The 27,263-nt window shown below is 39.1% G+C and overlaps 2 protein-coding genes across 3 annotated transcripts in view; one reads left to right on the top strand and one right to left on the bottom strand.

Annotated features, from left to right (window-relative positions):
* LOC134648674 (death-associated protein kinase related) overlaps positions 1–27,263 on the top strand; it is a 317,978-nt gene that overhangs the window by 132,196 nt on the left and 158,519 nt on the right. The gene's annotated exons all lie outside the window — the stretch shown is intronic.
* Positions 824–4,604, bottom strand: LOC134648633 (uncharacterized). The gene is made up of 2 exons (XM_063503122.1): positions 3,749–4,604; positions 824–932 (listed from the first exon to the last, which is right to left on the bottom strand). Exons 1-2 carry the CDS (start codon positions 4,572–4,574, stop codon positions 919–921), a joined length of 840 nt encoding a protein of 279 aa, XP_063359192.1. The 5' UTR covers positions 4,575–4,604; the 3' UTR covers positions 824–918.

Genomic DNA, 27,263 nt, shown 5'->3' with positions numbered 1-27,263 from the left:
ACTTGCATTTATATATATAGATTACGTTTGGTGATAGTTGCAGCTTAGCTTATACATAGTAATCAAGTTGCTTTATTGTTAGATACGTAAATATGGAATATGGACACAAGTGAAACAACCGGTAGCTAGTTATGCACTGGTTTATTGACGCATAGGTATCGTGGTGGGCGCAGCCACGCACACATGCAAGCATACGCTAGACGTATATATATCATCCCTCCACCTATTAAACTATTAATCCTATAACCTAATTTTCAAATTCGACATTAGTAGTATTTCTTAAAATCTATTTTGGGACGGGGACGCATCACTCTCCGTGTCTCGCCTGGAGGCGGCCTATTGTCGGATTCTGCCTCATGAAACTCCTCATCATCCTCGTTCATCTCTTCCTCCTCCACGGGGTGAGTAAGATGGCCTGACGCATTCTGGTGAGGCGATGGCAACATTATCGGTTGAGCCGGCGGCGGCGCTGGCGCCGACGGTGGTAGCTCAGCTGGCGCTGGCGGCAGCGGCGGCGGCGACGGTGGCGGCGGCGGCGGCGGCGGCGGCGGCGGTGGCGGTGTCGGTGGCGGCGGCGGCGGCGGCGGCGGCGGCGGCGGCGGCGGCGGCGGCGGCGGCGGCGGCGGCGTTGGCGGCGACGACGACGTAGAAGTCGGCGTAGGCGGTGAATGCGTAAGTATATCGTGATCGTCATAGTCCCATACATTAGCATCTCCCAGGTGACCTTTATACAATGCTAATTGGTTTATATGTTTACGATAACTTATTTGAGAATCCCAGTCTTTAATTAAATACATAACTTTTCCTATTCGCTTTTGTACCGTTCCTTTACCCCATATAATTTTATTATTGTTTACATTTTTTGTATAGAGTACAAAGGTGCCAATTGCGAATTGTTTCCGGTTAGTTACATTATTATTATCCTGTGAGCACTGAACCTCGGACTTATCAGACTTTGGAGCCACAGACGAGGGCGACGACGAGGGTGGGGATAAGAGATCTATACGTGACCTCATTTTACGGCCGTAGACTAATTGTGCGGGAGAAAATCCAGTGGTAGTATGTTTCGAATTACGGTAATCAAACAAATATTTTAAAAGTTCCATTTTCGCTTGTTTAACATTACTACTCGACATAAGACTAGACCGTATTCCCTTTTTAACTACTTTCACATACGACTCGGCCTGACCGTTGCTTGCGGGATGGTACGGCGGTGACGTAACATGCTTTATTCCATTAAGATTGCAAAAAGATTGAAATTCTTGGGAACAAAAAGCTGTGCCATTGTCCGTTACCAAGGTTAGCGGTATACCGAATCTGGACATAAATTCGTACAATTTATCGATAGTGGCAGTGGATGTAGTTGTGTTGGCCATGTCATACACTTCTGGCCACTTGGAAAACGCATCCACCAGCACTAGGTACATTCGACCATTTATTGGGCCAAGGAAGTCTGCATGGACACGACTACAAGCCTCCTTAGGCGGTGTCCACGGAACGGGCTTGACTCGGGCTGGTGCTGGTCGCATCTGTATGCAAATCTCGCAAGATCCTATCATTCGTTCTACAGCTTCATCCACACCCGGAAACCAAAATCTAGACCTAACCTCCGCCTTAGTCTTCACTATACCAAGATGCGATTTATGGAGCTCTGACAACACTTTTTCACGTAACGTGCCTGGAATTACAACCTTATGGCCCCTCATAATGCACCCATTTTCGTATGACAGTTGTGTTCGACATAAGTGGTAAGGTTTAATTTGTAAATCGTTAACTTTGTTTGGCCATCCCTCCATTATATGTTTACGTACTTTAACTAAAATAACGTCATTACGGGTTTCTTTGCATACGTCCGAGAAAGTGACAGGCAGACTTCCACTTAGAACGAAATGTACGTATGCAGCGCGATCGCACGGTTCCGCGCCGTCAGCACATTCCTGCGCCGCGCCCCGCGCGCCCGCGCAGGCCGCGCGCTCGTCTGTCGGTGCAGGTGCAGGTGCCGGCGCCGGGAGACTAGCGCGCGACAAAAAATCAGCGCTGTTGTCAGCACTTCGCACATACTCAATGCAATAATTATACGCGCTTAAAAATATTGCGTATCTCTGGAGGCGATTGGCTGTCACTTCTGGGATACCCTTATATGGACCAAAAATCGATACAAGGGGTTTGTGGTCTGTGCGAAGGACGAACGGCTCTGTTCTTCCATACAAATATTGGTGGAAGCGACGCACACCAAAAATAATAGCGGTAGCTTCCTTTTGAAGCTGAGAGTATCGCGTTTCGGCTACCGACAATGTCCTCGAGGCAAACGAAATCGGCCTCTCTAGGCCTCCGGGGTCCAGTTGCGATAAAATCGCACCAAGGCCTCGGGGCCCAGCATCGACTGTCAAAAATAGCTTAGCCCCTGGATTGAAGTGAGCCAAAACCTGATCTGATGCTATACATTTTTTTATCTGCATGTAAGCGGTATGGTGTGCATCCTTCCATTGCCATTTAGACCCCTTTTTTAAAAGGTCATATAGAGGACACAAGATTGACGACGCATTTGGTACAAAGTTCCTGTAATAATTTACTAACCCCAAAAATGATTGGAGCTCGCTAACATTATTCGGAACGGGAGCCTTTACTATTGCCTCGACCTTATCGGGTGACTTATGTAAGCCGTTTTTGTCTATAACATAGCCCAAATAACTAACTTCATTTTTATAAAAATCACACTTTTCCTGTTGCAACGTCAATCCTGCGTCTTGTAACCTTTCGAGCACGGCGTTTAACCTGCGCGCGTGCTCCGCGTCGTCACGGCCCGTGACGAGCACGTCATCGAGCAGGCACAGCACGCCCTCCATGCCGGCCAGCACGCCCTCCATGGCGCGCTGAAACACGGCCGGCGCGCTGGCGAGACCGAACACCAAACGAGTATACATATACAGTCCCCGAGATGTATTTATGCAAGTGTACGGCTGTGACTCATCATCTAAAACAAATTGGTTGTAAGCCATTGATAAGTCGAGTTTAGTGAATTTAATGCCACCATACAATTTTGCAAATAATTCTTTTGCTGTTGGCAAGGGATACTGGTCGATTATCAATTGCTTATTTAAACTAACAGAATAATCTGCACACAGTCGGACACTGCCATTCCGTTTTAACACTGGGACTATTGGCGAAGCATACTCGGCGTGGTCTACAGGTTTTAAAATACCTAATTGTACTAGCCGGTCGATTTCTTTGTTTACCTTATCGCGCAGTGCAAATGCGATCGGCCGCGCTTTAATAAAAACTGGTTTCGCGTTATCTTTGAGCCTCAGTCTGACTTTGTGTTTATTAAAACAGCCTAATGAATTTGAAAACAATCTAGGAAATTTTTTATGTAGCTGTTCAACTGAAGACAATTGGTGACAGTGATTAACTCGTACAAGTTCCAATTGAAAGGCTGATATAAAGTCCCTACCTAGAAGAGACACTCCGCCGTCTCGTACGACATGTATGTCTAACGAATGTGTGTAGTCGTCGTAGCACACAGGCAGCCGCACAACGCCTACACATGCGATATTATCGCCATTATAAGTAACCAGCCTTCTTCGCAACGGACCCAATGGCACATCTTTAAAGTGTAATTTATAAATATCATTTGAAATAACAGTTACGGCAGCACCGGTATCTATCTCAAAATTTAATTTTGATCCGCGAACAGTTACAGTGCCTACCATTGGCTCTCCCCGTAACGAACGTATAGTAAATACCTCACCATCGTCTCCGAAGTCCTCGTCTCCGGCTCCATTGTCTACGTAATTCACTTTTGATGGACACACCCTACGTAGATGGCCTTTAACGTTACACTTCTTACACACATAATCACTATACTGACACTCCGCGGTTTTGTGGTTGGTATACCCGCATATGGTACACTTAGGCTTCCCTATACGGCTATTTTTTGTAGCGGCCGGTCCCTTGGCACTAGCACTGCGTGAAACCTTTAATAGCGGGTCCAGCGCCGCGGCGGCCGCGGCAGACGCGCCCGCTCCGCTCGCGCTGGCGGCGGCAGCTGCGCGCGCGGTGCTAACATTCTCGGCATATTCCACAGCTTTGCCAAGCGTAAGGCCAGACAATTCTTGCGCGTAAAGCTTTTCTTTTTCATAACAAGCCCTCATTCCCATAATAAAGCGATCGAGTAGCGTTTCTTCCACATTATTGAAGGCACAAAGCGACGTCAGACCACGAAGTCTCGCGGCCCACTGTGAGTGAGATTCGCCTTCTCGTTGTACCGCTGCGTAGAACTTATGCCTCTCGCTGAATCCAACTCGTTTAGGGTTGAAATGGGTATCCAAACTCTTTATGATATCATCGTAGGGCACCGTTTGTACTTCCTTTGGCAAAACCAAATCTGCAGCGAGTCTGTACGTACCCTCCGTGAGTGCACTTAGCAATATAGCTCTCCGCTTAGATCCAGTCGCGTCTGTGGCATCGGTGATGTCGTTTGCCACAAACCACTGTGTCAGGCGGCTTTTGTATGTCTTCCACTCCTGTCCATTGTGGTCAAAACTGGTCAAAATACCAAATAATCCAGTCGACATGTTACTTTTTGCTTAAATGTGGGTATTCGTCGCCACTGTTAGATACGTAAATATGGAATATGGACACAAGTGAAACAACCGGTAGCTAGTTATGCACTGGTTTATTGACGCATAGGTATCGTGGTGGGCGCAGCCACGCACACATGCAAGCATACGCTAGACGTATATATATCATTTATGTATGTTAAGACTTAGGCCAGCGATTCATAAAACAAAAAGATGCGGTACATTATGCTTTATGGAAAAATAGCTTCTGTCCGCGATTTAGTTTGTGTGAAATGATGAGCGCCGGGCCTCAAATTAATCTCTATAACAAACTTAATTTTAATCGTGTCTGGGGCTTAAGCGTGAAATAGCAATAGATAGATAGACAGACAGAGTTAGATTCACGTTTATAATATTAGTAGGGATGGTAACGAAATTAATATAACACGTAAAATATTGATTTTACGTGTTATATTAATTTCGTATTAATTTTGCAGAAACAGAGGCCCAATAACGAATTAAGAAAACCTTTGTTGACTATTGAGTCAACAAAGGTTTTCTTAATTCGTTATTGGGCCTCTGTTTCTGCAAAACATGGCAAAATCGTTTTAATTATAACGTTTGTATTTATTAATTAAGATCATGAACCAAGCAATAACAAGTAAGCGTTAAAGCACTTGAAAAGTTTAATTACAGCACAAAGTGAATAGGAAAATTATTTTTTCACCTCAGCAGCTCGAACAAGTGTACTTTGCTACTTAAAAACAGTGAGCAAAATCGCATTTTGCTCACTGAGTGGGACAAAATGAGCAAAATGCTATTTTGCTCACTCAGTGAGCAAAATGCGATTTTGCTCACTGTTTTTAAGTAGCAAAGTACCCTTGTTCGAGCTGCTGAGGTGAAAATTTAATTGTTGGTATATCTTAAGAAAACATGAGTGAATAGAGGTAAGTGATGAAGAAGGAATACATTTGTCGTGTTCTCTAATATGTTCTCACTGCTGAGGTGAAAAATGTTGTGTACTACACGAGATCAAAGTTATTTACATCTCGTGCGCTTTTGAGTCCCTTACTACGCTCAAGATTCTAAATTAGATTCACTCGCTACGCTCGTGAATCTATTATAGAATCTTTCGCTTGCACGGGACTCAAAATAAGCACTCGAAGAAATATCAAACTTTGATCTCTTGTTGTACAAATAACTATTCTTCCTTTATGATATATTTTACCTTGTTACACCTCACAACATATAACTTTGCATGTTTATAGTCTAACTAAGGGGCCGCTCCACTTTTCTATCAGTCCCGGCATCATGTCATGTCATTAATGTCATCATTGTCTGGATGTGGGATTGACGCTTGAATGAGTGACGGTCGTCCGGTGATCCGACCGATCCGGGATCGTCTGCTCGACTGTAATTAGGCGCTACAGTAATCCTGTGCGTCAAGAATATAATACTCGTACAGTCGCCATCAGATATATCGGAGCGGCTAAGGCTCTCACAAATATCTGAACACGCCTCTATTGTCAGGCGTTAGAGTGCGTGTTCAGATATTGTGAACACCTTGGCCGCTCCGATATATCTGATGGCGACTGTCTACTACCTGACTACCTAAGTAGCGTCCGACCGAAATTCGATTTTTTTAAGAAACCTAAACTGAAACCGAAGGTTTTGCTGTAGTTTCGGCCAAAACGGAACCTTCGGCTAAAACATGATTTTTGTGCCGAGACCTACCGAAACCGAAATTTCAGCCCGACACTATCTAAACTACCAAATCTACCAGTACGTTTAGTTCCTAGCAAGTAGCAACATAACGAGTTCCTAACAACATAATGCACAAATAAATCAAACTATAAAGTCGCGTCAAGATCATTTTGAACATCTCGACTACTTAGCAACTATTGCTGCTGCCTGTACAAATAAAATATTTGCAAAAACTTTAAAGTTACGTGTTTCTATCGCAGCGGGTTCTTTTTTCACGTCGTGTCGTAAACAGCGCGCCGGCCGAATGACCTCCTTCTGCCGCTCAGTAAACAAAGGGCGTATGAAACTCGACACTTCGACGTAACGCGGCTCTTTTGACGCGCGTTACGAGTTACGACGCTGTGTCAAGTTCGCTTGCCGAAACTTGACCTACGCTGGCGCTGCTGTTCACGAACACTTGTACGCAGCAACTTTGTTACAATTACAGTAGAACCCGGTTAAGGAGATTCTGAAGACTATGTCAAAAACGTGTATTAAGAAGGAAAACGAATTAACCGTGATAAAAAATAGGTATAAGAAGTTGCGGGGAAAAGTTTTAAATAGCATATTACGCCGGAAATCATACACGATCCTGTTAAACGGGTTCTATTTCAGTTTAAATGTATTTAGAAGGGATTTAATCGCGTATAGGTAAATAAGCTTTCTGAAGATTATTAATAAACGTCCAATGATTTATAACTCAAGATAGGTTATAGGCGTTCCAAAATTGAAGCGCTTACCTTGTGACAAATTGGACAAGTTGCCTTTAGTCGCGGCTCGACAAGCGAGAAATGTGCACGTGCTAACGAGCTCCCGCACACCAAAAGAGAAAGAGACGACCTTATGTTTAACAACGAGTGTGACAAAGATGGATGGAATGAGAATATTAATCAAAAATAACAGATTTCTTCATAGGCACAGAAATAAACATGGAAGTATTTTTTGTGCTTCTCAAGTATGAGTATAACCTATCTATGGTTATATAATATCATTGTAAACGTCTTGAAAATTGTTCCGTTCGTTTTAGTGAAAATTGTGTAAAAACCGTCAAAATTGTCGTGAGTTTAGCTTTATTAGAGTTTCGCATAGTTATTAAAGTTCAGACTTATGTTGGTTGACTTACAGCTAAACTTTTTGAATATTTTGATTGTGTTTATGTTTAGTCTCTTTAGCGGCCATTACTTTTGCTACTGTTGCTACTGTTGTTTTAAGAATGGGTTACGCTCGGCTCGGGTGACCGCATTCCGTTGCGTTGTTGTGTCGAATTTAGTTAATCGACTAATGTTTAGTCTTTGTTGGGCTTGGACTAAATATTATATATAGTGACTTGGCGATCATATAACTAATTTTATGTACATAAGCGATGGCGTAGGTGTTAGACAGAAATATATTTATTGCATACCTCAATTTTTTTCATTAAAAATAGAGGCCGGAAACATGCGGGCTTATGGCTAAAAAGCGAACCCTTCCAGACACTTTTCCAAGTGATTTGTGATAAAAAAAGGATATATCAACGTGATAATATTTAGTTAAGTGGCTATTTTAAAAGAACTTTACACACAATAGTAGCTTGTTTAAAAAGCCGATAAAATATTGACCATGAAACTAAAAATAATTAATTTTAAGTTCCTTTATGCCATGACTTGTCATTAACCCACTAATTAAGAAGCCCACGCACCTTTCTCCTATCCTCACAATCAGTACAAGGCATCAAGCAATAATGTCAATAAACTATAAGTCTTATAATCATTGCTTTAAGTACGTCATTAATTAATATCCAAGTGCCGTATATATGGCTAGAACGAGTAGCTAATAAGGCTTTAGTTTTATGATATGTTGCAGCTGGAGCTCTTTAACCATATATATATATTGTATCGAAAACGTATTTGTAGCGTACGCTTGCTCGCATAACCGAAAAGCCAATACTTATTGTACAGTCGCCATCAGATATATCGGAGCGGCCAAGATGTTCACAATATCTGAACACGCACTCTAACGCCCTGAAAATAGAGGCGTGTTCAGATATTTGTGAGAGCCTTAGCCGCTCCGATATATCTGATGGCGACTGTACTGGTTGATTGATGCTGAATTGGTTTCTCGTGCCTCATATAAGCAGTACGCACTCTGATATCGTTTCACAAACTAATAAAACCGATCTTATGGTCACAGTTATTGCGATTCGAAAATGTAAAATCAGATTATTAACAAAGCATTTTGTACAGTATAACTTTGTCTTGAGATTCTTAATAACTCTATATGCAAGATCAGAGATCCTATATATTTACTTCAACTGGCAACCTTTAGTACTCGTAGGTGATAGAAAAGCGAAGTGAGTACTGTAGATTGTTGGATATCTTCTGTTTCCTACGAATAAGGAAACGCAATAACGTTATGATATATTGCTGTAGATATGTCTGCAATCCGGACTTGCCCTTCGCCGAGTAACGGACGCTTGCCCAGGCACAGAAAAAGGGCTTTAAAAATGAGGCCGCGGCCTCCCTTGATCGAGTCTGGTGAAAAAAAAACAACGGATTGCATTCCGGGAGTGCCGACAGAAGTGAAAACTCAATGACTAGTCCAAAATGTCTGCAGCACTATGTATAATTGATCCATCCTCCTTTCTATTGAAAAACTTTAGTTCCGAATTTGCTGGTCGCTGGTTGCTGGTGAGCTAGTTTAAAATTCGAAATTCAAATTTGTAGCATTAATTGTTTAAAATTCGAATAGAAATTATAAAGTTATCTTGCAAACCTCGCATCTAAATATAATGGTCATGATATTTTGAGTTTTATTCTCCAGTACTAGAGTTCACTTTTATTAGCGATTTCATCAAGATGTACATAGCTTTATTGAATTACGTCATTGAGTTTTTCTTTATTGCTCTTGGAGGATATAATCAAACGGAGACGCCATGTCTGTAATTTTCTGTACAAAACAGTCTGCCGATTTTTGCGGGGGAGGGGAACGTCAAATGTATGCGTAACGTAAAAATAGCGATGTCAGATAAACGTCAGTCCATACATTGTGTATGACCGTTGGCCGCCTATTTTCGACAGAGGGGAAAGCCTGTAATGGCTACTCCGTTTAGTTGTATCCTCCAAGTTATTGCTTTAAGTGCCATCTAAATGAGTGGCCATCTAAACCTTACGGTCACGTGATCGCCTTACGCTGTCTCGAGTTTATCATTTTTTCCCCACCTCAAAAAGTGCCCAGCGCCGCTAAAGAAGTTTCCACTTCAAAAAGTGGCTATACTCTATAGAATAGACATCACTACATACATAGTATAAAACTAAGTCGCTTCCCGCTGTCTGTCTGTCCCTATGTATGCTTAGATCTTTAAAACTACGCAACGGATGTTAATGCGGTTTTTTAATAGATAGAGTGATTAAAGAGGAAGGTTTATGTATAATTTGTTAACCCGTGCGAAGCCGGGGCGGGACACTAGTAGAGAAATAAGTAAGCTATTCAACCCATACAAGGATAAAAAGCGACTTTGTGAATCCCATTTTAAATCGATATTCAAATAAGTATCTTTTTCTACTCCCGTACTTTTATTTGTCATTTAAAAGGTCGTACACACACCTTTAAACCCCTATGTTATAGTTGTCAAGACAAGTCTTTAGTCTATTCCCCAAAAAAGTATTTGTGCATACACGCAGTATCTTTTTGGTAATTTTACGATACTTCGTGTAATCACCACTTAAAAAATATTGTATGAAATACATTGTTGCCAACCTAATTTTAATTGTCATATCTGACAGATGAGTACTAAGTGCATTGCTGCCAATTTACAAAATATTCATTAGGTTCTATAGTAGAAACAATAAAATTGCTTCAGAAGTCAGAAACGCGCATGTGACACCCGTAATATAGCAAGATCCATAGACTACGAACACCGCTTAGCATTGCTTGTTAGTCTCCATAGGCTACTGTGGCTAAAATCGAGAAAAAAAACTATCCAAAATTGTAATTTAACTAAGAGCAAGTACCAGGGCCTCATAAGTTACAAGAAGGTGTCGCTGACCAACCGGCCGTGGGGCGCGGGGCGCGGTTGGCCAAAATCGAGAAAAAAAACTATCCAAAATTGTAATTTAACTAAGAGCAAGTACCAGGGCCTCATGAGTTACAAGAAGGTGTCGCTGACCAACCAGCCGTGGGGCGCGGGGTGCGGTGGCCGGGTTTGGTTTGTTTACCTACGAGGGGTGTTCAAAATATTCTCGGTATGAGAATGAAAACAAACAAGTACGAAAAGTTTGATATTTTTATTTTTCAATATACTCCCCCCCTATGTTCATACACTTAAAAGATCGATCAATTATTTTTTTTAATCCCTCGTAAAAATATTTTTTATCTTTCGTGTAAAAATGCTCCTCCACTGCCGCCTTCAATGCTTCATCGTCAGAAAATTTATTTCCACGCAGATCCTTTTTAAGATTGGGGAGCAAAAAGAAGTCGCTGGGGGCTAAGTCCGGACTATACGGTGGGTGAGTAACAGTTTTAAACCCACATTCAACAATAGCTGCCTTGGCAATATGAGCAGTATGGACGGGGGCGTTGTCATGCAGAAGCAGAATACCTTTGGTTAACTTTCCTCGCCTCTTTTCTTTAATTACATCCTTTAATTGACGTAGAATGTTAGCGTAGTACTGTCCTGTGATATTTACACCTTTTTCTTTATAATCGATTAGTAATACTCCTTTACAATCCCAAAATATCGTGGCCATGACCTTGCCAGCTGAAGGGATGACCTTGAACTTCTTGGGATGAGCTGAACCCTTAATGTGCCACTGCATGGACTCTTGTTTACTCTCTGGGTCATAATGATGAACCCAGGTTTCATCTCCAGTAACTATTCTTTGCAGCACCTCATCAGGATTTTCACCGCACAGGTCAATAAAATCGGAACAACAAGCTACACGCATGTCTTTTTGAAGCCGAGTCAGCATTCGCGAAACCCATCTTGCACTTACTTTTGACATATTAAAATGGTCATGTATAATATCATGTACGGTACCAATAGAGAGATTGGTTACTTGTGCTATAGATTTTACCTTCACTCGACCATCTTCCAATATAAGTTTTTCCACTTTATCAATATTTTCTTGTGAAGTAGCTACTACAGGCCGGCCAGGTCTAGGGTCATCTTCAATACTCTCCCTTCCGCGTTTAAACTCGCTTGACCACTTTTGAATGGTAGATAAAGAAGGAGCAGACTCACGGTAAACACAATCCATTTCCTCTTTTATGGTTTTTTAATTTTTACCCTGTTTTGTCAAGAATTTTATCACGCATCGATGTTCTAATTTAGTTAACATTGTCAATTCGCACATGATGTTCATGTTTGTTCAGCAATTGCAGAAAAACAAAAGACCATCTCGGTTCGAATTATACTTTTTTTTAATGTCAATGAATAAACCTTAGCGGCCAGTAACGAAAGAAATTTTAGAAGAGGTCGTAAGATATCAATACCGAGAATATTTTGAACGCCCCTCGTACATATATGTCCTATATGATTCCACCTGTTTAAAGTATTATTTTTGTTGAATGAAAAATATTTATTTTTACAATTATTTTTTTCAAAGTAAGTGCTTGGTCGTAGAAAAAGTATTGTATGCAACGTTGTTTAACTGAGTCAAAAAATACTCGTGGCGTCTTTATTAACAATTTTCGGCTTCGCCTCAAATTGTTACTCACGCCACTCACCTTTTTTGACCCCTCTTAAACAACGGTTGCATAAAATACTATAACATAGCCACCACAATATCGTAGGCGCTCCAAATTTTGATTTTGCAGATGCACAGTAAAAGCTTCATTAACAGTTATTTACTGTTACCCCGATTATCGTAATCGGACACCTGCGCCCGCGCCGCCGTTCCAATCGTTCGATATTTGAATTCGAATCGCGATTTCGTCGGTTATTTTATTTATTAGAATGACTCACAGTCACTGAGGTCGGCGTACCTCGCGTGACTTTGAAAGGATATATAGACTGAAGATTCTATAAAAGACTTGTGTCTTTTTGGATGTTTAACGCGGGACGCGCCTTGGTCGTGACGTGATTCGATCACATAATTTTTGCAAGACCGTTGTGTTTGAACATTATTTGAAACAGGTTTTAGAGATGTGTTACAGACGTAAGCTCACACTCAAAACTAGTCAAAACTAAATTACGAGTACTTGCCAAAATTTTATAGTTGACACAAGATGCTATTTTCTTTTAATGGGGTCTCCTTTGATTAAATGCTCCGTTGTCAATTTTGTGAATTTACATTTTTTACTCTTTCTTCGTACCCAAATCGATGTATTATGTTACTGCTATACTGTGTAGATCAATTAGACTGGGATTGTCTGATAGATATTTTTTGAATGCGAACTGTAGAAATATATCTCTATTGGAAGAGTATTCCAGGGTGGCAAATACTTTTGGCGTGTCGTTATAGATGCTGACTGTACAACAAAAAATATAGCCCAATATATAGACTACAGTTTAATTTTCAGAGGGGCTACCGCGAAAACCGATATTCGCAAATTGCGGGGATCTCTCTCTTTTACTCCAATTAAGGCGTAATTAGAGTGACACAGAAAAATGCCCGCAATTTGCGAACTTAGATTTTCACGGTTATAGCCTCTTCTTATCACAAGGATGTCGCTCTCAGTTAGAACAATTCTTAGCCAGACATTATTGCCAGACCTCAGATACTTATGTAAGAGCGGGCTTAGTATGCGTTTGCACAGTTGCACACGTTTTCATTGTGCGCGAGGATAATAAAATTCCAGAGCCGAACAATACTTTTAAGTTTACATTATGCTTTCCTGTTCAAAAATGTACCTTGGTGCACTGAAACAAGTAGCGAGAAGCGACCTTAAAGCATATTGAAATAAGGACCTATATTCCATAATAGTAAGGTGCATTAAGGTCTGTTTGAGAGTCATAGGTACTCGTATCGTTAGTCACCGTGCACCGATGTGTTACATTATGTATATTTTTCTAGGAATTTTCTTTAAATGCGTGGTACGTTAATATGTTTTTACGATTTGTGTTAATGTAACCAATGATTAGATAAAAGTAAGGGGAAAGTGTAATAGTTATTTTCGATACAAGTGCGAAAAAGAGGAAATTTGAAACGAGTGGCGATAAATTAAAACACGACCGAAGGGATTGTTTTAAATCGACACGAGTTGCGAATTACCTATTCGCACGTGTATCGAACGTTTTACAGTACATATGGCACTTTAAAGTTTCGACATACGCGCGAATAGTGCTATTTTACGCACTAGTGCGGAAAAGTAGCCCCATATGTACTGTTAAGTATTTATACAAAACCATTAAATTGTATGATTGCGTGTATTGACACGTGGAACATTGGTACCATTGATATGTTCCTAATTAACTAAATATAAGATCAGGATGACGCTATCCGCATTTTCCCTGACAATCAAATATGATAAACACAACATTAACACAACAGGGTAAAGCTACCTGTGGTCGACACTCTAATAAAAGAAAATTAAATCAGTAGGTACCTATTTCGAAGCAATAATTTTGCAAACCAATCAGCGTAGTTGCTGATTCTACGCAGTTAGATCCTATAATATGCCTAATCAATTACTGTTATATATTTTTGGCTCCACCCACGTCTTTACCTTTAACGATTACTGTACCTATACCTAACTATGTTAATTTGTTAATCATCACAGTGGAATGATTCCGTCCAGGCCGCGAGCCACTTCAGTGAGTCACTGGCGTTTTTCTTTTTGTTTCCATCTCATTTGCATCTCGCTAACGATTGCTATTCGTGCCCGAACGTCTGGGAAACCTCGTATTTTTAACCGAACTAGGAAGTCGTCGATTAATCAATGTTGAGAAGTCCCATGTACGCGCGTGAATGCGTGAAACGAAACAAGGTTTTTTTTTCATATAGATGATCATTGTTGGTTCATTCCTAATTTTTATTAGTCGCGCTTTATTGTCAATTGAATCGACAACACGTACCTTTTTTTCGTTATACATAGTTAAAAATGATACATATTTTTTCTAAAATTACGGCTGTTATTCAAACTTTGTTAATGATAACGTGTGTTTAAAATGTTGAAATCTATTATTTGGCTTCACAACAAGGTTGCATTTCTTATTACCCAAGTCGATAATGAACTGCCACATGTTGCCACGCACATCTTTGTTACTTTTCTCGGTAGTTTTAAGACACGCACGCTACGAAGTATTGTCGCATGTTTGCCATATTTCCCACGGTCGCACTATTGTGCGTTTTACCTTATTTTTTTTAACCCGTAGAGTCACAGTGACCCCAAATTTATTTTGTTTACGAGAGTTGTTTTTACTATTTAAATCGTGAAATGAGTTATTTTCTAAAATACACAAGAAGTCCATATGAGTAATAAGTCGTCACAGGGTTATCCCATTCATTTTACTCTTGTAAATACGACCTTGCCCCAAGGGAGTAAGTTCTAATTCCGCACAATAGCAAATCGTGATGCGATCTTGCGTAAGCTTATGACATTCGGATGTTATCTGTCCCATTGTCGTTTTGCGAAAGATATAACCTAAATTCCTATAGATTCCCCTGCATTAAAGGCGCAAGTGACTATCCGATGTGAACACATACGACTTTGTTGGTATGCGAAACCTGAGTTGTCGCGCGTACAGTATAAAATTAATTTGGAGCAACGCCTACGGCGAGAGTGGGTTGGGATACGGAGGGGCTAAGAGGTTTCGACACCGATCTTATGAAATTGTACTTGAATTACTTGAGCACGTCTGATTCTGCCAAAGGAAAACAATTATGTTTACCTAAATGAAATTCGCGCGCTCATTGCTTTACTCAAACGAATGTGGAAGGTACCTAATAAGGTTTAAACTAGGGATGTACCGACTAGTCGCCGACTAGTCGGGAAAGCTGACTATCCGGCCACATTTGTAGTCGGCGATTAGTCGGCGACTAGTCGGCAAAAATGGACGATTAGTCGGCCTATTATTAATTACAGAAAGATGGACATAAATAAAATAAAAAGCCAATATTAGTCAAATGTTACATGCCCATTTTACTCAAATAGGTACGTATTTAGGGTACAAAATGATTTTGCGTTCATATTGAATTCATGTATAAGTAGGTAATTATGTGGGTGTATTGTCGCAGTAGCAGAAAACATATTTCAGTTGATATTGAAAGCACAACGACGCAAGGAGCAAAAAAAATGTTTTTTTAATGCATCTGAACTTGAATAAAGCTACTTCAATTGCCATACGAATGTTATCATTATCGGGAAGTAACGATTATGAACTTGGCCGACTAGCCGACTAGTCGGCCGACTAATCGGCCATCCGAGCACCGATTAGTCGGCTAGTCGGCCAAAACCATAGTCGGTACATCACTAGTTTAAACATACGAAGTACTTATGTCACTTTCTCAATCTTTGCCACTATTTTCATGAATCTTCTTGGTTTAGTAAAACGTTGTAAAGTTTTTTTCAGACATTCAGTATTGACGTATTATATATTTTAGGAAGATATACTGTAGTAGAACACGATGGAGTATAATAAAAGTTGTAACAATTAACAAATAATTGATGAGTAACCTTCTTGTTCAAATGTAACACACTAAAATTAATTCCATTTTTAATTCCTTCTTCGACGTATATACTACGATACCTTTTCAAATTAAGAGTAGATAAGACGTTTTAGTTGTTTTGTTTCTGACTACTTTGTCAAACTTTTATCTATGTTGTGCCTTTTATCAAATAAATAATGAAGTACATAGCAGTCTACAGTACAGATAGTTGAGAAAAATTAAAAAATAAATATCATCTCATACAAAAAGCTCAACTCCGTTACATTTTTTGGATATAAAAAACGGGACAACGAAAAGTATGTTGACCAGTGTTCGTAATTCGCAATAAAAATATTATAATGTTTCTTACACAATAAAGAGTTCCATGTAGAGGGCCCTTAAGCAGCAGATCTGTGCAGTTTGCGTTTGCGCAAGCAAAGCATTGTCCCGCGCATGCGCATCTAGAGCGACGATTCGCAGCGCAGACGCCTACCGGGCTTGCGAAACCGAGCTGTACGGCAAATGGAATTCTGCATTATAGGAATGACTTATATTATAATACTTTTTTAATACATAGAACATAGCTGGGGGTCCCTTTGTTTCCCATAATGGTTTAAGTCATAATGTATTGTTTGTCATATTATCATTAGTCATATAACTGAAACCGTTAACTTTAAGAACTTACTAACAAGAAGTACAAAAACTTTAAGGTAGGCCCCCAGATCTCCATAAAACAGTAGGAAAGACATGCGAATTCGGGCCTTATGCTGTCTCAATTCGCAAGACAGCTACAGTTGCGCAAGCGGCTGTATATGGGCAATGGAATGCCGCGGTGTAGATGAGATGCAAATGGACTAATGTCTGGACGAACTTTAGGTACAGTCGCCGCCAGATATATTGGAGCAGCCGCGGTGCTCAAAAATATCTGAACACACACTCTAACGTCTCGACAATAGATGCGTGTTCAGATATTTGCGAATTGCGAGCACCGTGGCAGTTCCGATACCTATATCTGATGGCGACTGTACTAACTTGCACTTTTTGATTATGTTTAGATTTTTACCAGTCTAAAGTTTTTTTTGCATAAAAAACATCTCCTCTTTTAACCCTTAAGCTGGGTAACGACACAACTGAAAATAAACAGCCAACCAACCTTTTAAGATTTGAGTAAGAGTCTGCCCTTATAAATATACAAGGTGTCCCAAAAAGTAGTGATATACTGAAGCTGGGAGGTAGAGGACCTAGAGGGCTATCTGAATCACCCCCATGTATGTTCCGCGATTTTTCGTATTTTCGGAGTTATGATTTTTTTAAATTTTTCACCTATCGCCGAGTACGATGAGATTTTTATTTATGGTGACGTGAATTATTGCGGTAGATGCTTGATTTTTTTTTGTGTGCTAAGCTGATAGATAGGCCAATTCAGTATGGTAACATTTACTATCGTTAGATCTTTGAATGGAATTAAAAAAAAATTAATGCGAAGAAAGATAATATTACCCAGTATGTTCACAACTTCAAGGGCGCTTAAAAAAATAAAACATACTGGGTAATTTTATCTTTCTTGGCATTAAATTTTTTTTTTAATTCCATTCAAAGATCTAACGATAGTAAATGTTACCATACTGAATTGGCCTATCTATCAGCTTAGCACACAAAAAAAATCAAGCATCTACCGCAATAATTCACGTCACCATAAATAAAAATCTCATCGTACTCGGCGATAGGTGAAAAATTTTAAAAAATCATAACTCCGAAAATACGAAAAATCGCGGAACATACATGGGGGTGATTCAGATAGCCCTCTAGGTCCTCTACCTCCCAGCTTCAGTATATCACTACTTCTTGGGACACCTTGTATAGTCCTTTTCCAAAGAAAATTTTCAAAATCGCCAAGTCGAGCAAATCATTTTTACAGCTCAGTGGACTTTTTTAGTAGTTCTACATGACTTCTTGCTGTAAAAAACTTATTTATGGCGATATTTCAGGAGCTCATCATACTTAAATCCAATTCTGCCGTAAAATATCCATTAAAAACATTGTAGACCCATAAATAGCAAACAAGATGGCCGGTTGTTGATTAAAATTTCACGATTATATAGAAATATAAGCAGTTTAACGACGAAGGCGAAATTAATAGTGTTCCTAAAGTTGATAGGTTAAGATTGCACTTATCTTGTAACTTTAATTGGTAGATAGCAGGTTTAATTAGGAGCTTATTAATTTTATATGCGCAGTCAACACCTGGCTATGTATTCCATTTGCTTGCAGAGTTCTCTTATGCCACCATTACATTAAATTAATTTTATATTTAAGCAGAAACGTCTCCTTAAGCTTAGTAATACCTAAATTAAAAATTCACAGCGAATACTTCCACCATATGCGCCTTAGGGAGGCGCCCCTAGCGACGTCTACCTTCGCTACTCTAGTTCTAGTTCTAATGCTAGGTCGTTCGCTGTCCTCGGGTGAGGTCTCGGTAGCTCAGTTGGCAGAGCATGGACTAGTTATCCAGTGTCACGAGTTCGAGTCTCGCCCGAGACAGTGAATTTACACTTATATGTTGGTTAATCGTAGCTTTCTCGTTTACATTTGGTGAGCGATTGAAACTTGGTGATTGAAATAATCGTTTTTAATTCATCATATCTGCGTATGTGTGCAACGTGCCTAATGATTATTTTATTCGAAAAGATAGATGTAACATTTAGATTTGCACCTTATTCGATTCTTGCTAATTACTTGTTGAACATTAGCATAATACATATAACATATGTTATGTAACTTATGTATGTGCAATTGTGCAAGACTAGCGTATTTACTTATATTTTCGTGCATTATAAGCACTTTGCCTGTCATACACAGGGGCATAATAAAGGGCAATAAAGGTTTTATATGAGTAAAGCTAACCTTATAAAAGTTATACGATGGTAATAGGGTATTATACTGTATTTAAAATAAATTATTTTACACTATGCATGAAATAAAGCACCAGATAATTAATAGAAAAACACAGATAGGAGTTATTTTTGAACACAAGTTCTATTTAATAAATCGGATAGAAATATAAAAAGTAGGTGAGTTGACCGTCGACCGTGACGTCACGATGTAATGTTTCATATAAATTCCATATTAGCAAATCATTTTGACAGTTCTAAAAAAGTAACTGATTTGAATAGTAGGAAAATACCCTATTATTTATAATATAAATAATTACCATCGTTTACTCAATCTTGTTCAATACTTAGGCTATAGAATTTCCAATTTAGCAAGAACCCTACATGACATAACAATCTCGTGTGGTGACTGTACCTACTTACAAACACAGAAGGAAGTAAGTACTTACATACCTCCTTATTGCTGGGATCAAAATCCCGCGCCGCGGAAAAGGGCACTAAAACGGAGTGTTGAAAATGTACGCACTGATTCAACATTTATAACCTATCGTAAATGAATTGTCGAAATCGCCTACATAGTGAACATGAAGGGAGGTGTTACTTCCCGGAAACTACATGGGTTCGGGGCCTCATTTAATTTCCATTTATAGTCTGGCAGACCAAATTTGTCAGTAGGTAAATATATTTACTATTACTAATTGTTCTTATAAAAACAAAACACTACTATATATAGTAGTATACTCGTAATCCCTTTTTTTGGGCGCGTAACATTAAGACAGTATGATTCTCTCTATGTTTGAAATGAGACAGTTCCTGGCCACTGGCCAAACAATAAGGTCGTCGAAAAACTGCCCTTCATAAAGTACCTCTTGTTGTTTTTGATTTCTTGTATAATGATAGGGAACCATTTTTTGTGTGTGGACTGTGGTCCGGTCCGACACGTACTTGGCCGACTTTTATTACAAACATTTAGTTAAAACTTGTAATTACATATATTATCACCCATATACACGAAAGGCTTAATCCCCTACCATCCAACGTTGAAAGCGCGGGATAAATTTAAAAAACAAAAGTTAATTAATTTCAAATTTAGAACACGCACCGAGCATAAACAAACGCGAGTGAACGCATCAACGACTTCCTCTTTTTCCGGTTCGCCGAAGTTCGGTTCTCTGAAGTGAAGCTAAACAAACATGTGTTGCCAACAGAGAGGCGCCAGTGAAAGTTGTTTTTTTTTTATGTGGTTGGATAGGCAAAGGCTAGCAATGAAGCCTTTGTTTTACAGGTCTAATTAAATCCTTTATTTATTTATTTTATTCAGATTTGTCAAGCCTTTGTTAAAAAATGGTGTTTTCGTGTATTCTTTTCTTTTTTTTGTCGTGGAATGATCAGGATGCTGTGAGTTAGCCAGGAGGCACAAAAATACGAGAACGCGACACGGCCGTTGTTTCAAATGCGTCGAATGGAACGTGAACAATGAACATGTCACTTTTCAAGCTATATTCTTGGACTAAATTGTATTTATTTGTTTATAAAATCCTTCTGATTTTTTTTAGACAAAATAGAGTAATCTCGGTCTTTATAACTACAACGTTCAATAATGATTAATGAATTACCTACATAATACACACCTTGTGTTTGCATTCACTTTACACATTCACTACAATTTTCTTTTGTTCATATTTCAGTAAATATAGCGAAATTACTATGTTATAGGTAGGGTCGCCATAATTAGTCGGTACTGATAAGGGATAAGGGACAGTGTGGTATTCTAGAGCAGGGGTCTCTCGCTGTTTCGAGCTGGGGTTTGGAGAGCCCTGTTTTAGGCAGGGTCAACAAAATACGGGACAAAAACGGGACCAGTAAAATTACGGGACGTGATACTTAAATACGGTGACAGTCCCGTGTATACGGGACGTATGGCAACCCAATAGTTATAGGTGATGTAAGTAATGTAAATATGTATAACTACATATTTAAAATAAAAATATATAAGTAGGTTAGATTTGTGTTTTGTGTCTTGGTTTAACCCTTTATGGTGCGCCATAGATATTTAGCAGCAATTTTTTTTTATCTGCATTAAAGGGATAAACTTCATCTGAAGCAAGATTGAACCGCGTGCAACGGAATGCAATTGCTGCAACTGCGGTCACTGTCTCGTTGCGCAAGTTGATTAAACTGTCCACGGCCCGACGATTCTATTAGTCATACTCGCTACTGCTCTATGAAATGTTTTGGGTAACTGAGATGAATCTGTCAACGTCTTAAACGCTTATTACATCTATACCAAAGATATAGTATGTCATACTGAATATGTCAGTAGCAATGTAAAGCAAACTAAAATATGGTAGGTATTCCTAGGAAACGAACAAAAAGCAGCAATGTACATCGAACAACGATGACATGTAAACAAAACAGGTCCACAGATAAGATATAAGGGCGTTTTTTTTGTTGTCCCCTACACTTTTTTTTCAAATTTGGGATTTTTTATGTTATTTCTACTCAGAATCACAAGCTCTTTCTATCCTAATAGGAGAAAAAAAGTGTCCCAAAATTTCCATACATTTTTCGATCTTTCTATTACGCGACCGCCATACAAAGTCTATGAAAAATGGTGACGGAATGGAAATAAAAACCTTAGGACAATTTTTTTCTCCTATTAGGATAGAAAGAGCTCGTGATTCTGAGTAGAAATAACATAAAAAAATCCCAAATTTGAAAAAAAAGTGTAGTTGACAACAAAAAAAAAACGCCCATAATGACACGCGATTTTTGACAGTGTTGCTAACCTGCGATTTTTCAGCCGCCTTTTTCTACTGACAAGATTTGCTTGACCCATTCATTGCGTAAACTCTAAGACAATTTCGTGCTTCGAATTTGGCAGGTAAACGAGATGCCGCTGTACAGCTCAATACATTTTGCGGTAACTCTTATTGTCAAAAGTTGACGTTTGACAATTCCTGACCGCAAAACATATAGCGCCATATATTTTAGATGTCAAATTAATGGCCACGTTTTTTTCTTAGACGTTACATTACCTCTCTATTACAATCAATCCTCTTTGATCCATTATGTAATGTTACAACGATTTAGTACTTAATTAGGGATAACTCCTCAAGGCGGCCCCACAAATGGAATCATTCGCTCAGAACAAAAATGTCGTATCTAACTACTGTTGCCTTACAGATACGACCTTATTCTACCAAAACTAAATCGAGCAACGAGACCTTATCACGGCTGATAGAGCTCCTCAAACATTGCGCTAGCTTCATTAAGATGTGGGACAGGGTAATCTCTAATCTATGTAAGTGAGCGAGAGAGCTCTATGTACGTAGATAGCGGTGTCCCGCTTGTACACCGGAGCGGCCTGCGGATCCTCATACAATGTTACCGCCCGCCTTATTGTGACAAGGGTGTATGTGACTTCAAAACAGTAGTCCTTTACGACCTTGTTGTAGATATGGGTAATCTGACGGCTAACAAAGGGCCTTAAATAGCTTTATCGATTTTTTATCGTCATCTGCCATCTTGAAACTAGGCTCATTAAGGCAGTTATTTAACCTAGTGTTTGGCCAGCGAACTAAAAAGGTTTAACAGCGTTTGCAGAAAAATAAGACATTAGGTAATAAATTGTGATATCAGCTTGTTCATCATGATGCTTCCCCTTAACTATTATATACATATTTATAATCGTGTAACGTCTCTTTGCCAAGCTTTGCCTACATGTACCTATTTGTATTTTGTCTCGGAAAGTCTTTGAAATAATCAATAGGGTGATAGTACAAAAATAAAATGTATTAATACTTATTTTCTTTCTCTTTACAGGTAAGAACCACACAAACACAACAGTCTCATCAATCGACGCACTATGGTAAATGTTTTGCTACATCACCATTACTGATCAATTATTTTATGATATGCACATACGCAGTGAATGTATAAGGACTATAAGGTCGACTTACAGCGGTAATTATCTGTAATAATTAGCATACACACTATTGCACTGAGCGTAAAGATAAAAGCCGTATCTGCAAATTGGGCATTTTTTTAAAGCTAGTGCAAAAAGATAAGCATCTTTATTCGTTGGATTTTTATAATACGTTTCCGAATAACGATACGTTTGTTATCTAACTAAACATTTTACCTAACCTTATATTAGGCTTACAGGAGTGATCCTATAAAAAGTTTGTCTTCGCGCAAAGGCGCGAATTTCGAATAATATTTTAACAGTTTTGTAAACATTTAATTAGTACAGTCAGCTGCAGAGAAAAGGTACCACCCTTGCATAGAAGATTGTATGCAAGGGTGGTATACCTTTTCTCTGCAGCTGACTGTACAATCGTGCGTCATATATTATATTTAAAAAAAAACTATATTAAACATGTACATCATAAACGGGAACATTAAAAATAAGTTTTATTTTATGGTGGTTTCGCATGCGTAAATAAAGATAATTAAAATCGTAAATTAAAAATTAGGACAACGCCTATTTTGGTCGTTAACTGTCTCGCCATTGACTTGTGAATCTAGTTTCGTTGATTTTATTGCCAAATTTCATTCGTGAAAAAAAATACGGTAAAGGACGTAAAGGTACCTCATGGCGATCGGCACTTACGTCCCATAGCACCGCATACGTATTGGAGCGTCATTAGTAACAGCGTAAGTGCCAACTGCCATAAGGTACCTTCACCCGTGGATCGTAACAATTACACACGTACTTAAATTAATATAATAAACCGCAAAAATTGGTTAATTTTATGGTAGATGTAAAAGTTTATGGTAGTGCAAAAATGATCGGCAATTAAAATATTATACAAACAATTAATTCGATCTCGAGCAAATAAAAACTGTTGTTGCCTCGTCATAAATCCATTATACGTAGAAGGACATGTGCTGTCCTAATTTCCCTTCACAATAACATGGCAAAAAATTCAGATTATGTCATTATGTCACGTGACTAGTCATTACCTCATATATATAAATGACGTAGCTCCGATTTGAATTAGTTGTCGTTGACTTGTTGATTCAGATTCATATTAAAACTTTATATTGAAAATGTTTTACAATTAGAGCGTTTTCATATTGTCTAATCCGATCCGATCCGAAAATCATAACTGTGTAATTTACACGTGGCGTAAGTAATGAAGAATAGAATCACCTGACATAATGAGAATAATGACATTATATGAGTTTTTGCCCTGTTATTGTGAAGGGAAATTAGGACACCACATGTCCTTCTACATATAATTGGATTTATGACGAAACAATAACAGTTTTTTATGTAGATCGAATTGATTGTTTGTACATATAATATTTTAATTGCCGATCGTTTTTGCACTACCATAAACTTTTACACCTACCATAAAATTAACCAATTTTTCCCGTTTATAATATTATTTAACGTTTATACGTGTGTAATTTATAACTAACTAGCTGAAGTACCCGGCTTCGCTCAGGGAGCTGACATGAGAATTGTGTGGTGGTTGTAATAAAAGGAACAACTTTAAAATATATTTAGGTTTTTTTTTACTACAATACCTGTACCTAGTTCTACGTACATATTTTTTATTTCCAACTCGAGAACAACCTACGACCCGTACCTATAGTTGACCATTAGAAAAGCATAAGGGAATAGGGATAACTGGAAGTGTTTGTCGAAAATCTCCTGAGATTATGAAGGCTTCGAATAGTCCACAATGTTCTAGAATATTCCAAAACATTTGAATGTGTTCTGAAACACTCCACAATGATCTGGGATCCTGGATTCTAGGCTATTTACAAATATTTTATAACATTCCAGAATATTCCGGAATGTTCTCGAACATTCGAACCTCACAACTGTCTTGCTTACCCCTACGTCCCCTACTACCCTACATATATACCCCTACCAATAGGTAGCCCCAACCCTATAAAAAGAATCGCTTCGAATAGTCCAGAATATTCCACATTTGAAAGTGTTCCGGAATGTTCCACAATGATCTAGAACAGGGATGTTGCGGATGCAGATTTTTTGACATCCGCGGATGCGGATGCGGATGCGGATTTTTAAAGGCTCACATCCGCGGATGCGGATGCGGATGCGGATGTCAGGATTAGGTACTTAGAAAACGTCAAATATTACATTTTTAGTATTTTTTTATTAAAAAAAACCAAACGTTTAGTATTTGAGCAAGAATATAGGTGCGTTATATTTAATAAACAGTAACTTCGCCGACTTTTCTGGATCTAGACGATTTCGTTATAGGTAATGACGAAATTACCTAGCACTTACGCCGCCGCTAAGACGTTCCTGTACCGACTTGTTCGACATCCGCATCCGCATAAGCTCCGCATCGATTTTATGCGGATGCGGATGCGGATGCGGATGTTGAAAATAATGCGGATGTTCCGCGGTTGCGGATGCGGATGCGGATGTTCGCAACATCCCTGATCTAGAATGTTCTCGAATATTCGACAACATTCCGGAATGTTCTGTAGCTACAAAAAAGGCTTTGAATGGGCCACAATGTTCCAGAATATTCCACAACATTCGAGAGTATTCTGGAATATTCCACAATGATCTGGGATGTTCTCAAACATTCGACAACATTCCAAAAAGTTCTGAAATATTATAGAATGATCTCGAATACTCTCGAATGCTCTGGACTGTTCTAGAAATGTCTAAAGGGTGTAATTAACTTCAAAAGCACGCCCCTCAGGTAAAAACGGGAATCTATTTTATGTAAAGACAAAAAGGCTTCAAATAGTCCAAAATGTTCTAGAACATTACACAACATTTGAGTGTGTTCTGGAACGTTCCACAATGATCTGGTATCCTGGATTCTGGGCTATTTCTGAATATTCGACATCTTCCAGAATATTCCGGAATGTTCTTGAACATTCGAACCTTACGACGTTACCACAATAGGTAGCTATGGTCCTACAAAAAACCTTCGAATAGTTCAGAATATTCCACAACATTCGAAAGTGTTCTGGAATATTCCACAATGATCTGGACGTTCTCAAATATTCGACAACATTCCAGAATGTTCTGAAATGCTGTGGAATGCTCTCGAATACTTTCGAATGTTCTGGAATGTTCCACAATGATCTAGAATGTTCTCGAATATTCTACAACGTTCCAAAATGTTCTGAAACGCTGTGGAACTATCTCGAATACTCTCAAATGGTCTGGACTGTTCTAGAAATGTCTAGCCTCCGAGACCTGAGACGGCTTCGAATGTTCCAGAATATTTCACAACATTCGAAAGTGTTCTGGAATGTTCCACGATGATCTAGAATGTCATCGAATAATCGACAACATTTTAGAATGTTCTGAAATGCTGTGGAACGCTCTCGAATACTCTCAAGTGGTCTGGACTGTTCCAGAAATGTCTAGCCTCCGAGGCGGCTTCGAATGTTCCAGAATATTCCACAACATTCGAAAGGGTTCTGGAATGTCCACAATAATCTAGAATGTCCTCGAATATTCGCCAACATTCCAGAATGTTCTGATAGCTGTGGAATGCTCTCGAATACTCTAGAATGTTCTGGACTGTTCTAGAAATATCTAGCCTCCGAGACCCGAGACACCTCACCAGGTACACATTTTTGTAGGTATATACTTCCCGATCTATTCTGAACTTTGTTTTATTAAGTTAAGGTTCAAAATTCAAAAACAATAACAACTGCTTCTTGGTCTCAGAGGGCGAAACTTTCAGCCCTTATATCTTCAAAAGCACACCCTTCAGGTAAAAACGGAAAACTTCTTCATGGACGGCAGATAGAGGGCTACCACCCCATATAGCTTCCTTGATCGTATCGGGACTCATTTCTGAGTTTTAGCGGCACGCACATTGTACACTTTCTTTTATTATATATATTGATTATAACAGAACACAAAAAACCATAGTTTTGTACCGTTGTCCACTTGTCCGTACGACATGGCAATATCTTCAATATCTATGACAGTGACATGACTGATAATGCAATTATGCCGATTGCATTGTTGCCCTGTCTAATTTGAACGACCTTGATCTATGGAATGTACCTATTGACATATCAATCATAATAATTGAACAGAAAAGGGGCGTGAAGTGACATTAGCAATAGTACATTTTGACAAAGTGACAGTTGGACAGATAAGGGAAGTAGTCATTAGTTTGGCAGAATTAGATTAGATTGTATTTAAGAAAGGCCTGCTACCTGACCTGTCGATTTTCGAATGATTGGTCAAGAGTATGTCAAGCATAAGCATACTCAATCTTTGACACTTTTGAATTCAACTACCTACACCTACACATCTTGTTTGCGGTTGCGTCTCTGTCGTTATTTTTTGAAGTTAGCAATCTAAAGGTGATGTTCGGATTCCGACTGTACCAGCTTTACTGCTGCATTATTACAGCGCGACTTTACTGCCAAGTGCTTTGCGGCAGTAAAGTCGCGCCGCAATTCTGCTGCAACTGAATCCGAACGTCGCATTTACAGTTATTTTTGAGAACTATGTGTTTGGATTGTAGAATGGG

This window comes from Cydia amplana, chromosome 6, assembly GCF_948474715.1.
Source record: "Cydia amplana chromosome 6, ilCydAmpl1.1, whole genome shotgun sequence".
In the NCBI taxonomy this organism is placed as follows: domain Eukaryota; kingdom Metazoa; phylum Arthropoda; class Insecta; order Lepidoptera; family Tortricidae; genus Cydia; species Cydia amplana.
Note: the sequence above shows the minus strand (reverse complement) of the source record. Positions and strands in the feature narration are given on the sequence as shown.